We start from the raw sequence: 15,962 nt of genomic DNA on the forward strand, positions 1-15,962 counted from the left end.
GGGCACTTAGGTTGCTTCCAAGTCTTGGCTATCGTGAATAAGGCTGCAATGAACACAGGGGTGCATGTACCTTTGCAAATTGGTGTTTTCAAGTTCTTTGGATAAATACCCAGCAGTGGAATAGCTGGATCATATGGTAGTTCTATCCTTGATTTTTTGAGGAATCTCCATACTGTTTTCCATAGTGGCTGCACCAGTTTGCACTCCCACCAGCAGTGTATGAGAGTTCCCTTCTCTCCACAACCTCTCCAACACATGTTGTTTCCTGTCTTGTTAATTATAGCCATTCTGACGGGTGTGAGGTGATATTTCATTGTAGTTTTGATTTGCATTTCCCTGATAGTTAGTGATTTTGAACATCTTTTCATGTGTCTGTTGGCCATCTGTATATCTTCTTTGGAGAAATGTCTGTTCAGGTCTTTTGCCCATTTTTTAATTGAGTTGGTAGTTTTTTTGTTGTTGAGATGCATGAGTTCTTTATATATTTTGGAGATTAAGCCCTTATCAGATTTATGGTTTGCAAATATCTTCTCCCAATTGTTAGGTTGTCTTTTCTTTTTGTTGATGGTTTCCTTTGCTGTGCAGAAGGTTTTTAGTTTGATGTAGTCCCATTTGTTTATTTTTTCTATTGTTTCTCTTGCCCGGTCAGACGTGGTGTTTGAAAAGATGTTGCTAAGACCGATGTCGAAGAGCGTACTGCCTATGTTTTCTTCTAGAACTTTCACAGTTTCAGGTCTTACATTCAAGTCTTTAATCCATTTGGAGTTAATTTTTGTGTATGGTGTAAGGTAAGGGTCTACTTTCATTTTTTTGCATGTGGCTATCCAGTTTTCCCAACACCATTTGTTGAAGAGACTTTCTTTTCCCCATTGTATGTTCTTGGCTCCTTTGTCAAAGATTAGCTGTCCATAGATGTGTGGGTTTATTTCTGGGCTTTCGATTCTATTCCATTGATCTGTGTGTCTGTTTTTGTGCCAGTACCATGCTGTTTTGGTTACTATAGCTTTGTAGTATATTTTGAAATCAGGGAGTGTGATACCTCCAGCTTTGTTCTTTTTTCTCAGGATTCCTTTAGCTATTCGGGGTCTTTTGTTGTTCCATATAAATTTTAGGATTCTTTGTTCTATTTCTGTGAAAAATGTTGTTGGAACTTTGATAGGTATTGCATTGAATCTATAGATGGCTTTAGGAAGTATGGACATCTTAACTAAGTTAATTCTTCCAATCCAAGAGCACGGAATATCTTTCCATTTCTTTGTGTCTTCAATTTCTTTCAGAAATGTTTTATAGTTTTCGGTGTACAGATCTTTCACCTCTTTGGTTAAGTTTATTCCTAGGTATTTTATTCTTTTTGTTGCAATTGTAAATGGGATGGTATTCTTAATTTCTCTTTCTGCTACTTCGTTGTTAGTGTACAGAAATGCAACTGATTTTTGTATGTTGATTTTGTATCCTGCAACTTTCCCATATTCGTTTATTACTTCTAAAAGTTTTCTGGTGGATTCTTTAGGGTTTTCTATATATAAAATCATGTCATCTGCAAATAGTGACAGTTTCACTTCTTCCTTTCCAATTTGGATCCCTTTTATTTCTTTCTCTTGCCTGATTGCTCTGGCTAGGACTTCCAATACTATGTTAAATAGGAGTGGTGACAGTGGGCATCCTTGTCTGGTTCCTGTTCTTAGAGGGATAGCTTTCAGTTTTTCACCATTGAGGATGATGTTAGCTGTGGGTTTCTCATATATGGTCTTTATTATGTTGAGGTTCCTTCCTTCTATACCCATTTTATTCAGAGTTTTTATCATAAATGGATGCTGTATCTTGTCAAATGCTTTCTCTGCATCTATTGAGATGATCATGTGATTTTTGTTCTTCATTTTATTAATGTGGTGTATTACGTTGATTGATTTGCGAATGTTAAACCATCCCTGCATCCCTGGAATAAATCCCACTTGATCATGGTGTATAATCTTTTCAACGTATTGTTGTATGCGATTTGCTAGTATTTTGTTGAGGATTTTCGCATCGATGTTCATCAGTGATATTGGCCTGTAATTTTCTTTTTTTGTGTTGTCCTTGTCTGGTATTGGTATCAGGGTAATGTCAGCTTCGTAGAATGAGTTAGGAGCTTCCCCCTCCTCAATTTTTGGAAGAGTTTGAGAAGGATAGGTATTAAGTCTTCTTTGAATGTTTGGTAGAATTCACCAGGGAAGCCGTCTGGTCCTGGACTTTTATTTTTGGGGAGGTTTTTGATTACTGTTTCGATCTCCTTACTGGTGATTGGTCTATTCAAATTCTCTACTTCTTCTTGATCCAGTTTTGGAAGGTTGTATGATTCTAAGAATTTATCCATTTCTTCCAGATTGTCGAATTGGTTGGCATATAGTTTTTCATAGTATTCTCTGATAATCTTTTGTATTTCTGAGGTGTCTGTTGTAACCTCTCCTCTTTCATTTCTGATTTTACTTATTTGTGCCTTCTCTCTTTTTCTTGGTGAGTCTAGCTAAAGGTTTGTCTATTTTGTTGATCTTTTCAAAGAACCAGCTCTTGGTTTTATTAATTTTTTCTATTGTTTTTTGGGTCTCTATTTCATTTATTTCTGCTCTGATTTTTATTATTTCCCTTCTTCTACTGATTTTGGGCTTTGTTTGTTCTTCTTTTTCCAGTTCCTTTAGGTGCATTGTTAGATTGTTTATTTGAGATTTTTCTTGTTTGTTGAGATAGGCCTGTATTGCTATAAACTTCCCTCTTAGAACCGTTTTTGCTGTATCCCATAAATTCTGGCATGTCGTATTTTCATTTTCATTTGTCTCCAGGTATTTTTTGATTTCTTCTTTGATTTCTTCGTTAACCCAATCGTTGTTCAGTAGCATTTTGTTTAATCTCCATGTATTTGTGGCTTTTCTGATTTTCTTCATATAGTTGATTTCTAGTTTCATACCGTTGTGGTCAGAAAAGATGCTTGGTGTTATTTCAATCTTCTTAAATATATGGAGACTTGTTTTGTGGCCTAATATGTGATCAATCCTGGAGAATGTTCCATGTGCATTTGAAAAGAACGTGTATTCTTCGGTTTTTGGATGGAATGCTCTGTATATATCTACTAGGTCCATCTGTTCTAGTGTGTCGTTTAAGGCCAATGTTTCCTTATTGATCTTCTGTTTGGATGATCTATCCGTTGGTGTAAGTGGAGTGTTAAAGTCCCCTACTATTATTGTGTTACTGTCTATTTCTGTTTTTATGTCTGTTAATAATTTCTTTATATATTTAGGTGCACCTACATTGGGTGCGTAGATATTTACAAGTGTTATATCCTCTTGTTGGATTGTTCCCTTGATCATTATGTAATGCCCTTCTTTGTCTCGTTTTACAGTTTTTGTTTTAAAGTCTATTTTGTCTGATATGAGTACTGCTACCCCAGCTTTCTTTTCATTGCCATTTGCGTGGAGTATCTTTTTCCATCCCTTCACTTTCAGTTTCTGAGTGTCTTTAGGTGTGAAGTGTGTCTCTTGTATGCAGCATATATATGGGTCTTGTTTTTTTATCCAGTCAGCCACCCTATGCCTTTTAATTGGAGCATTTAGTCCATTGACGTTTAAAGTAGCTATTGATAAGTATGTACTTACTGCCATTGTTTAACTTTTTTTTTTTTTCCCTCAGTGTTTTAGTAGTCCTTCTCTGTTCCTTACTTCTTCTATACAGAATTGATGGTCACTTTAGTTTGACCTCTGTCTGAAAGCTGTACTCTTTAACTACCCTCCTCCCTCCTTTTATGTTTTTGATATCATATCCAACCTCTTTTTTGTGCATTTGTATCCATTACGTTCTAATCGTGGAAATAGATAATTTTTCCTATTTGTGGTCTTCTCTTTTCCCCTTAAATCAGTCCCTTTAACATTTCTTGTAACACTGGTTTCTTGGTGACAAACTCCTTTAATTTTTGCTTATCTGGGAAGATTTTGATCTCTCCTTCCATTTTGAGCGATAACCTTGCCGGGTAGAGTATTCTTGGCTGTAAGTTTTTTCCTTTTAGCACTTTAAATATATCGTGCCATTCTCTTCTAGCCTGTAAGGTTTCTGCTGAGAAGTCAGCTGATAGCCTTATGGGGTTTCCTTTGTATGTAACTTGACATTCTCTTGCGGCTTTTAGGATTCTCTCTTTATCTTTAATTCTGGACATTTTGATTATGATGTGTCTTGGTGTGGGCCTCTTTGGGTTTATCTTGTTTGGGGCTCTCTGTGCCTCCTGTACCTGGATGTCTGTTTCCTTCCTTAGGTTAGGGAAGTTTTCATCTATTATTTCTTGAAATAGATTCTCTGCCCCCTTGTCTCACTCTTCTCCTTCCGGGACACCTATAACACGGATGTTAGTGCGCTTGATGTTGTCCCAGAGGTCCCTTAGACTGTCCTCACTCTTTTTAATTCTTTTCTCTTTTACCTGTTCACCTTGGGTAATTTCTTCTAGTCTTTCTTCCAGCTCACAGATCCGTTCTTCTGTATCCTCTACTCTGCTTTTGAGTCCCTCTAATGAATTTTTCATTTCCAGTATTGTATTCTTCATTTCTGATTGGTTCTTTTTTATATCTTCCATTTCTTTGTTGACATTCTCACTGAGTTCATCTATTCTTCTCCCCAGATCAGTGAGCATCCTTAACACTCTTAGTTTGAACTTTCTGTCGGGTAGGTTGCTCATTTCTGTTTCACTTAGTTCCTTTTCTGGGGTTTTGTCCTGTTCCCTTACTTGGAATGTATTCTTTTGCCTCCTCATTTTGCCTCTTTCCCTGTGCTTGTGTCTATGTATTAGGTAGGTCAGCTACGTCTCCTGCTCTTGGATAGGTGACCTTATGTAAGTGATGCCTTAGGAGGCTTCCAGTGTGCTTCCCTCACTTCTCAATGTTCCAGGGGTGGCCCCTATGTGGGCTACGTGTGTCCTTCTATTGTGGCCTGTTAGCTCTCCCTATAGGCGCCCAGGGAGGCTGAGTTATGCTCCTGGCCAGCTGTTGTAATGCTCAGCTGCTTGTAGTTGTTGTGGGCCCTTCAGTCTCTTTATCAGCTGTGGGGAGCCCCAGCACAGTTGGCTGCAAGTTCTAATACCACATTTGTGTTGCAGTATTTCTTTTAAGTGAGTAGGCCCCCACCGTGGCAGGTTGTTAGGCTCAGGGCCTTACAATTGCCGTAAACCTCTAGCCTATTAGGTCTCTTGTCAGCTCTCTGAGGATTGCAGCTGGGTGGGGCTGCCCTTAGGCACAGGAGCACCCAATTGTTTCAGGCTTTGGTAGGTGGGGCAAACCTCCTATGTGGGTCTTTGAGAAGCACAAGTCTTCTGCAGCTGACAAGCCCTGTTGCCCACAGGTCCACACACACAGTCAACACAGTCCTGCCCCATGTGAGCGCCCCGACCTCCCCAAGTGGACCCAGTCTCTCCACGGCGGGAGCCCCACACACTCCGCCACCACCCCACACTCTCCACCCGCTCCTTGTGCACACCCTGCCCCGCTCAAGTCAGCTCAGTTGCCAGGCTGCAGAGAATCCAGTCACCAATCTATGCAGGCCCACACGTTGCCTGAGGGCTTGTTGTTGGGTGGGGCCAGTCTCTAGGGTGGGCTGCCTGCCCTGGCTGAGCTGGATTAAATCCGTGCTCTAGCGGGTGGAGCAGACCCTGGGCTAGCAGGTCTCAGGGAGAACTCCAATGGTGTCTGTGTCAGCACGCTCACACCAGGCCACAACAATGGCCGGCGCCAATGTCCCAGTCCCTGGAGAGGTCTCACCCCTCACCGAGATGCACTCAGGGCCTATTAGGTGAGTCTCTTGTCACCGAAGCACTGTGCACCTTTCTTTCTGGTGATTTTAGGATGCTTTCTGGAACGGGTGAGTTTGTGCGCGGGCCCTTTAAGAGCCAGTTTTAGTTTCTTTGTGAACCGGGTTTTCTGGGGGTGCTACCCAATGCTTTAGTAGCAGGCAAAGTCAGACATTATGCCGCTGGTCTCGATTGTGCTGGGTCCACAAAATGCCCACAGCGGGGGCGCTCCCCGGCTCAGGGCCCCGCGCCTCCAGGGAGGCTGCGTACCTGTGAGCTGCTCCCGGCGGCCGTGAAGCTGGCGGCTTGTGAAGGTGGCGTTTTTCCTCTTTAGAAGGGAGTCTCTGCCTCTTCTACCCCAGTTAGGATTGTCCGTTGTTGCAGGAGTTCCTCTTATCCAGTTTTCAGTTCTGTCTCAGGGGTAATTTTTCCACGAGTCGTTGTAAATTGGCTGTGTCCACGGGAGGAGGTGAGTTCAGAGTCTGCCTACGCCGCCATCTTGACTCCGCCTCTCCCTAGGAACTTTCTATGTCAAAAGATATGACCATTTTAAAGACAAATTTCTCCCTAGAAAGTTATACTAATTTATATGCTAACCAGAACTATATAAAATTATCACTCCCTTTTATTCACATTCCCATCAATATTGGGTAGTAACATTGCATTAAAAAAAGGAACCATACGGAAGGTATATAAATTATTTCATTGCTTTGATTATAATTTATTTAATAACTGGTAAACTTAAGACTATTTTTACATTATTGACCATCTGTATTTTGTTTCTTTTTGAATTACCTATTCATATCCCCTTACAATATTTCTACAAATGTAATTTTTTCCCATTTCTGTTTGCGCGAACACTTATGTATTAAACTAGTAACCGTTCATTTGTCCTTATGTTTAATTTCTTCTCCTAGATTACAATTCACCTTTCATTTTTAAATGTTTATGGCATACAAGCTGTTTATAAATTTATATTGAAGCATATAAATTTATATTTTGAGATGCTTTCTGGACTATATGATTCTATTAAGTGACATAAATCTCCAGGGGGAAAATTGTTTTAATTTTTTCTCATTTGGTAATAATAAATGCCATTTAAAGATAAAAATCAGCTTCAGACATTTTCACATAATATTACACGTTTTAAAGTTTCATTACTGAATTGATATAAAATAAAAAGTAGCTATATATGAGAATTAATCCTTCTTCAAATTTTATAACAAATGATTCTCTCAGAATCACAAATATGTTATTTGACTCTCAAGAAGCATGCCTTGTGATATGTTCAAAATGGTATCAATGCTGTATTCCCTCATACTATGTGTAATTTTTTTGTATAAAAGTATATATTCAGATGTCAAGTTACTTAGAGAAAATAAGTAATGGGAAATAAGAAAATTACTAAACTAAATCACATGGAGTCAGGCTATCAAGGAAATCTGCATATGCCCTTGATGTCAGAAAAGCCTTTTACAGTAGATCTGATATAAGTTATCTTTTACTTCGTTTTCCTTTCACCCATTATTTCCTCTGGGAATAGCCTGGATGATGCAAGAGCATTACAGCAGACAGGATGGCTCTGCTTACTGTAATGTTGAATTCATCACAAGTTTAAAAAAAACAGCTTCAAAAAATTCTCAAGTAAACATTTGTTGTGGGAGCGCCAGTGGAAGAATTAATCATGATCACATTGTTGAGAATTATTTCAAATATTTGTAACCCTGGTAAATAAGAATGCTCTAGAGTGTGCATATTACATTTTCCATGCTAAAAAATTAGCTGAAAAAGAAGTCTTTTGGAGAAGAAAGGAAAAAGTGGAAATACACACACACACACACACACACACTACATACATAATGATGGCTACACTATATTCCATTTCAAACACTAGTTGCAAGTACTACCTTTTCACTACTTAAAAAAATTGTATAGAAAAGTGTATAGTACTTTTCTGTGCTATCATTTTACTAGTTGATTATAAGCTATAATGTTCTATTTTCTCCTTATTTTTGAATTCTAGTCCTGTGTTTCCAAGTGAACTGCAAATTCTTATGTTTCATTATATAACCCGCATAAACTAGCATATTTCCAAAAGTAAGTGTATCCATACAGTTCCTTTGCTGGAACAACCCAATTATCCAAGTGCAGCTTATGCCAGATATTAGACACATTTTGCTATTAGTTCTCTTGTTTTATATTTACCTGCAAATAGACCTTGAAAGCATCTTAGGAGGGTCTAGTTGGAGATCCCAGTTATTTGTATTCCCTTTATAGGAGAATGTACATTCTTTATGTGAGATGATCCTTCCTTTTCACTGACTGTGTAGGTGATAACCTGTAAAACCAGCCAAGTTAATATTAGTGGTCAGTGGGGTGACAAATTTCCTTTGCATCAATATCTGATTAAATCCTGATGATTAAACTTGTGGGTTTGGTATTTTCTACTCATAATTCTCAGAAGAAGGAGCTGGGATTCAAAGAGGTTAATTTGCCCAACTACACACCAGTAGTAAGGTGGAGTCATATTTCAAACCAATGTCATTCTGACTCTGAATTTCATGCATGTTACTTCCACAAAACCGTGTTGGTAGGTCACTGATGCTTGGAAGGAGGAGCAAACCCCTTCACAGAGGAGACATTGAACTGGGGCTTGCAGGATGAAGATTACTGGGCCTGAGTGTAAATGAGAAAAGGGCATTTCAGCCAAAGGACACAGCATATATACGGCATATTTAAAGGCTCAGATCCACATGGCAGTTCCATTCTCTTGGTGAAATATGCATACTTAGTTTGTCTAAAGCAGGGTTCCTGAACCTCTGCACTATTGACATTTGAGACTGGATAATTATTTGTTGTGGGGGCCTATCCTGTACACTGAAGGATGTTTAGCAACATCCGTGGCCTCTAGCCACTAGATGCCAGTAGCACCACCACCCCTAGTAGGGACAACCAAAAATGTCTTCAGACATTGCCAAATGTTCCCTGCAAATTTCCTGGGGAGTGCAAAATTCCCCAGATTGAGAATCACTCATTTAAAGTGTAGAATATGATGGGAGGCAGAGATAGAATTGAGAAGGTAGAAGCAGATGCATCATCAGGACCATCTATAAGAAGGACCATCTATATAAGAAGCATGGAATGGAAGTGGAAATGTCTAAACAAGGGAGTTATATGATCAGATTTCCATTCTGGAATGCTAAGTAGCAGTTAGGAAACTACAGAACAGTCCAAAGAAGAATTAATGGGACCTAAACTAAAACAGTGGCTGTAGGAGTGTAATGGATGTAAGAAATCTCAGAAAAGTCTTAGCTGATTAGACTTCAGGATTGGTGGTAGGATGGAAAAAAGAGAAGTTGCTTTGGCAAAAGAAATAAGGAATCCCATTTTGAGCATGTAGATTTAGAGAGGCTGGTAGTACATCAAGAAAGAAATATCTAGTAAATATTTCTTGCTCTTACAAAATAGCTCTGTAAATAATCAACATCTAAATGGTGGTGGATCCTGTGGGAAAAGGTGAGATGTTTGGAGTGAGAAAATAAGATGCTTAAGGAGAGAACTATGTGAACATTTAAGTTAAGAGGTCTTAGGATAGGCGATGCTGTAAAGGCGACTAGAAGGAGCTACTGGAGAGGTAGGAGAAAGGAGGTGTCACAGATACTGATGATGTAGGGAAGAACGGTGCCAACTGTTGATGAATATTCATGTTGAGATAAGAACTCAACATGGTTTTTGGTCTTCAGCAGCATGGTGGTCTTTAGTAACTTTAATAAGAGCTATTTTAATGGAGAGGAAAAGACAGAATCCAGTTTTCTTTGGGCTACTCAGAAGTCCCGGGTATCTAAGCATGAAGACATTGAAGCAATTCTCCCTCTGAGCTCACAATGACAGCATTACTATGGGAGACTCAGATCTGCTCCTGTTGTTTTGACTGTGAGATATAAATGGACTGTGATAAACAGGCATGACATATGAGGGTCCAGAAGTAATTCATCCACCACACTCTGTGTTAATAGGACCCATGTAAGAACATTTTGTCCAGGTTTGCTCACGTCACCTTCAAAAGGACTTGTAGACACTTGTTAAAAATGATCGAAGGTGCAGAAAATAACTCCTAAGGAGGACGGCTAAGTTTTGTGGGTATTTTTAGCCTAGAAATGGAAAACCTGTAGTGTGACTTAATTACTGTTTCCAAGAATATGAGAGTTTTTATGAACAAGATGCGTATCAGATATTTCCATGCTCACATAAAAGAAATGGGCTTAAATAAAACAAGAAAGGTGTTCTAGAAATGGCTATCAAAGGAAGTTTTGAGATTCATATTTTTCAGAAGATAGTGTCCATTATGTAATGTAGGAACTATTCCATTAAAAAAGAAATTTACCAAGTAAAATGCGTTTCCTTGATTTATTAATATTAACTTTCAGAATTCTGATTTACATGCATTAACTTCCAAGAATCAGGTACAGTGCTTTGATTTATACATCATGCATATAAAAGTTCTTATTAATGAATCCTAAATTTTAAAGTTGTGATTTAGTATGTTAGTTTATAAATCTAAACTTTAAACTTCCAATTTAGTGCTGTGATTTATGGGTACCAAGTTTCATGCTATTTATGAATCATAATGTTAAACTTCTGATTTAATGCGATAGTTACTGTAAGAAGCATTAGTACAATAAAATGTGCAATTCTTAAGAGACCAGGATAAAACCGATCAATATTCCTATATGCAGCACATTGTACATAGGCTCAGTTACAAAGCCATCCTCAGTGGTATGTTTTGAATAGAATGCTGAAATAAAGCTAGGAGAGAATACAATGGAGTTTTAATAAACCATGTTGAAGGAACTGTCTTCCCCTTTTATTAGACCCTTCATGGTAAAAGTGAGCAGTTGGGAAATGTTATACCTGTTACAATTTTATTAAGTAGGCAACAAAAAACATTCTCAATGCTGCCTTACAACTGATCAATGTCTTAGTAAGATGATCAAGTCTTCTTAGTAAACATACCAAATCTTTGGTTAATGTGGCCTTGAAAATGGTAGCCTTGAAAATGATCCTCTGATATCAGTCAGCCTACCAAGTATTTGGTCACAAAATTTACATGAATATCACTGGACAGGCTCATATCCCATTTCTCACCCCAAGTCTTCTGCCTCATCTCACCCATCCTCCGCTCCTGCGCTGTCCAATATGGTAGCCGTTAGCCATATATGCCTATTGAGCACTTGCAATGTGGCTCGCTGGTCAGAATTGAGATGTACTATAAGTGGAAAGTACATATTAGATTTTAAAGAGGGAAAAAATATATCTCAATTTTTATGAGTTATATGAATTACATGAAATTATAATATTTTAGATATGTTAGAATGAATAAAATATATTATTAAAATAAACTTCACCTGTTCCTTTTTACTTTTTAATGTGGCTACTAAGTAATTTAAAATGTAGTGTGAGTCTCTGTGGCTCACACAATATTTCTATTAAACAGCATAGCTCTAGTCCTGCCAGTGTTTTTCAGAATAGAAGCACCTACAAGCTGCAACCCCTTCCAGATAGTTCACTCATGTTGTTATGAACAGCATACTAAAAGGAAAAAGAATGGTCAACCAAGAATATAATTTGTCTCCCTTTACCTTGACCAACTTGATTCTCATTAAGTGAAATATATAACTTAGAGACAAACATTTTTGTTGTTGTGTTTTGTTTTTCCTTCCTAGATGGGAAGGAAATTTCAATTAACAATCTTTCTAAGTTATCATCTATTGACTGCTTACTATGACTCGAACACTGTGTGAAATGCTTTCTCTATATATCATTTCAGTGAATCCTCATCACAGCTCTATAAAGTGGATACTATTAATACATTGCTTCGATTAACATGGACTCTGAGGCACAGATAAGTTACACGATAAAGATCACATATTGGCAGAGTTAAGAGTCAAACTTAGAATCTGTTTTCTATACCCCATACATTAAACAGCCGTCTGAGGCAGACATTTGGATTCTGCAGCTGTGAGCCATGCCCCAACTTGTTTGCTAAAAAGGGATATGCAAAGCGGAAATGTCAGAATCTCAGCCCGAACCCCTTACTTTATACTTTACGTTCTTGCCTTTCTTTTTGACTAAATATATCTTAGGAAAACCAGCCAAGGCAGCCTGAGCAAGGGGTAGGTTTGTCAGGCAAGCTCTCAGGTCATGCTGAGTTCCAAAACTGGGGTTCCAAACAAATTTAGTGGAACACAAAGGCAGTCAGTGTTCTGAAGATATGATGGAGCTTTTCTGTTCCTGTTTTCCTAACAGAAAAGGCCATTTGTGGCCTTGTAGGGCTTCTGCCTTAATTAGAAGAAACCACTCAGGTGATGGTAGCTTAGCTAATCCTGCCGCACGTGTTTCTGAAAAGGAGAGCAGGAGGTTGGCAGCTTCACACTTTTAATTTGGTGGTGTTCCATGTATCTTTTTAAACCATAGTCATTCTGCTTTGCTTTACTACAAATCCAATAGCAAACTCTAACTTTGCTTTGAATGTTCCATTCTCAAGAGACAATATGTAGAGTTCAGAGAAATTCACTGAAATATTTAATAATAATATACTTGGAATTAGAAGTTGGATGGAGTTTTAAATTTAATTCTGAGCCAGGAAATACCTTTTAAGCTCACCAAAGGAGAAATTAGCACCCTGTGGCACTAACAACAACAACAAAAAAATCCCAGCCAAACTAATAAACAAAAACACCTGTTATTAAAAACTAAAACAGTACATGATGACAAAAAATAAAATTTAATAACACCACCTTGTTGTTTAAGTGAAAATAACTCTATTTTACAATTCTACTAACAAAATTGAGATAATGCACAGTATTGTTTCTTTTCCATCTATATGTAAAAAATATAATGAAGTGGTAGATGTAGTAGTCTGCATTAAAAAAAAAAGCAAAAGATAAATTGTCAGCAAGCTAGGACTCGACGGACATTTTAGTATCTTCTGAGTTCAATTCCTTGTGGCAGTTACCAAATAAAAATTTAGTTGTCGTGTGCTATGTAATAGCTATTCTTTTCTTGCTAGCCAGTGCAAAAGCACCATATAACAATGAGTTTAAGCGTTCTTTTCAGACATTGTCAAGGATCATTCCAGGACCAATAATTTCACCATCAATGAAAGCTTTAATTAAAGCAGGGAAAAATAAAAATGCCAATAAATGGCATACTAAACTTCAGCTCTGTACGCATGTCCTATCAACTAACACACTTCTGAGAAAGATGCCTAGGACAAGAGCATCACCTTTTGAGGAAATGAATTCCAATTATTATGTTTGGATTGTTCCTTAGGATATGTTAGATACCATTGCTATATGCTGAAGAAAATAAACATTAAATTGAGTGGAGGTAGTAGATCAAGATACCAGACTAAGACTAGGTTTTAGTCATTTACACGTACGCTGATCACTTCAATTTTTAACATTTCATAACTTCACCAAAGCTCACACAGCTTCCCAAATCTTCTTATTTGCCTTTGTTGAAAAGTATCGTTTCAAATCTGCCAGTTGTCTGTGGTTCCCAGTCCTCACCTGAAAATCTGCAGGATATTATGTTTCTGGAGTGTCTTGGGCAGAAAATATGTAATAGATTGCACCATTGTTTAGAAAATCTTCACTCTTCTCCCTCACCCCATCATAGGAGGAGTATACTTTCCCACCCCACTGATGATGGGCTCACTGTATCATTTACTTTGACCAATGGAATGTGGGGTGGGGGGAGTGGCAATGTGCTAGTTTTAAGTAGAGGCAGTCCTGAAGGGAAGATTTAAGAGGCATTGTATGTTTCCATCATCCCTGTTATACTCCCACTCTGCGTGAGAACACTTCAATATAGTTAGGAGATGTTCCTTTACCCTGGGTCCCAGGATGATAAATCACTTGAACCTGAACACTACCTGGAACTGAGTCATTGCAGCTAAGCTACAGATCCATGATCAGGAAATAAATGTGTCTTGTGAACCAATGAGATTTTGGAATTGAATATTATACAGAATTATCATAGCAAAAGCTTTTACAGAATATAAGGAGAGTAAGGGGTGTCAGTCTAAGGATGATTCTGGAATTCCTACAGTCAAGCCAATAATTACGTAAGATGGTTAGAGTTAGAACTTGGACTTGTCACATAGTGAAGTTTTCCTCACAGGCTGAGAAAAGTGAAAGTAGTTATATATGGTAAAAGATAGGACAGTAGCCTTGTTATTTGGTTGTGTCCAAGTATTTAATAAAATACCTAGATCTCAATACGTCTATCTATCCATCCATTATCTATCTGATTTCAAAGCTCATAAAACCAAGTCACAAAAGAAGCAAACTCTTTTAGAGAGCTCTATGGTAACTTCCCTAACATAATGGTGGATATACATAGACAAGAGTCTGTTAGTATCTGTCTCAAAGTGAGAACAAGTCAGTGCTAGAGACACAGCAGTGCCTATAATTCTTACACACTGCATCTGCTCTTGACTCACAATCCCCATGTTCTTTAGAGAGCAACTTGCACGTTGGGTCATGTGAAAATACATTTGAACGAGTAACTCCCATGGTATTACATGCCCTTGAATTTTAACTGAGTGTATTTGTCAAGTTCTAAGGAAGCTGTTATAATTTAGATCCAATTTCACAGGCCTAGAAGTTGCATGCTGGGGAGTTCTCTTGGCTCAGCAACAATCTTGATTAAAAACCCAAGTTAAGGACACTTCTCTGTGTTTGAGTTTGCTTGTATGAAATTACTTATTTGAGACTGTATTAACCAGCATGGTCAGGATTAACTTATAAGTTATGGTTAGGGGTTTTAAAAATATGAAGTAATATAAAAATGTATTCTGATATCCTAATATTACAAAATAGATGGATTTTTCTTCTAAAAAAATTCGGTTATAACATATTTGAAATAAATTTTGACTGGCTCCCCATCAATCATTGATTTCTCTTATATGTAGATGTTGAACTCCCAAAGAGAACCAAGGCAAAACATTTTATATTCTTGGAAACGCTTACAGTTTAGTGTTATGTGCTTTTATTTTATACATTTCTTTGAACCAAATCTCATAATTTGGTATCTCTGTTATTTTATAATTTGAAATTATACACAGGCCACAGTTTTGCCACAAAATGTTCTTAGTATCAGTGATATAAAGTGAATCAAATTCTGAATTTTTTGGTTGAAAGTAACAGAAAATAACTCTGGCTAGCATCACCAATAAAAGATAATTAATTAGCAAGATGCAGGAAAAGCTTAGAGCAAAACCAAGGAGCCCAGTGGACCTCTGCAGAAAGAGTTCAGGGACCTAATCAATATGAGCACTTCAATTAGTGTAACTCAACTAATTCCTACCTTCTTTCCCTCTTGGAATTACCAGGGAAAAAGTATCTGATTGGCCTAGTTTTGGTCCTAATTTCACCCCTAGATAATTCAGGTATAACTGAAGAGCTGGGGTCACAAAATGCGGGTAAGGTTCCCAGCACCCAGGCAGTTTTTATAGAAAGGAAAGTCATTAGAAGATGGATCAGGCAACTACTACAAGAAATATGTATTTCAAATTCTCCAATGCAAGCTCTGTTTGGATGGAAGTTGTTTCTTGTTTAAAGTTTAAGTATAATAAAAAGTAGAATTGGCCAGTAATGTCAGAAACATATTATAAATATAGTTAATCATTTGAAATGGTAAAATATACTTTTTCATGTAAAAGGGGGCATGTGTTCCCTCCCTTCTTTCTCCTCCTCTCCTTTCCTCCTCTTCCCCTTCCTCCTCCTCCTTTTCTTTTTAAACATAGGGCCTGGTGTCTGATATTCTATGCATATACACATGTGCAACATGTATACACAACAGTTTTCCAAGCTGTTCTGTACTTGCCCCTTTATAACAGGAACACAATTTCAGCTCTTCGTAATGAGCCAGTATCTGTACACAGGTCACTCTCCTCAGCCCCAATATTCTACTCAGTCTGAAATCTCCTCTTTAACAAACAGTCACATTGCTGTAATCCCAGTGTGCATTGTTTATTTCAAACACCTCTATTGCTGTACCTTTTTAAAATTTAGAAGGCTTTGGGGAGATGATTTACTTGGCATGTATCTTTTTCTAAGCTGTCACAGAAAGTTCGGACTAATGCCTTATACTGTCGATA

General features: G+C 37.8%; 1 protein-coding gene across 1 annotated transcript in view; it reads left to right on the forward strand.

Annotated features, from left to right (window-relative positions):
• The first annotated feature begins 5,568 nt into the window (after positions 1 to 5,568).
• The window catches only part of LOC147911976 (uncharacterized), a 123,974-nt gene continuing 113,580 nt past the window's right edge, over positions 5,569 to 15,962 (forward strand). Inside the window, exon 1 of the mRNA XM_087427431.1 lies at positions 5,569 to 5,799. Within this exon, the coding sequence (XP_087283557.1) occupies positions 5,690 to 5,799 (110 nt within the window). The 5' untranslated portion in view covers positions 5,569 to 5,689. The remainder of the gene's footprint in view (positions 5,800 to 15,962) is intronic.

The sequence above is a fragment of the Ceratotherium simum genome, chromosome X (genome assembly GCF_057802395.1).
Source record: "Ceratotherium simum simum isolate JZ-2026a chromosome X, ASM5780239v1, whole genome shotgun sequence".
Lineage (NCBI taxonomy): Eukaryota > Metazoa > Chordata > Mammalia > Perissodactyla > Rhinocerotidae > Ceratotherium > Ceratotherium simum.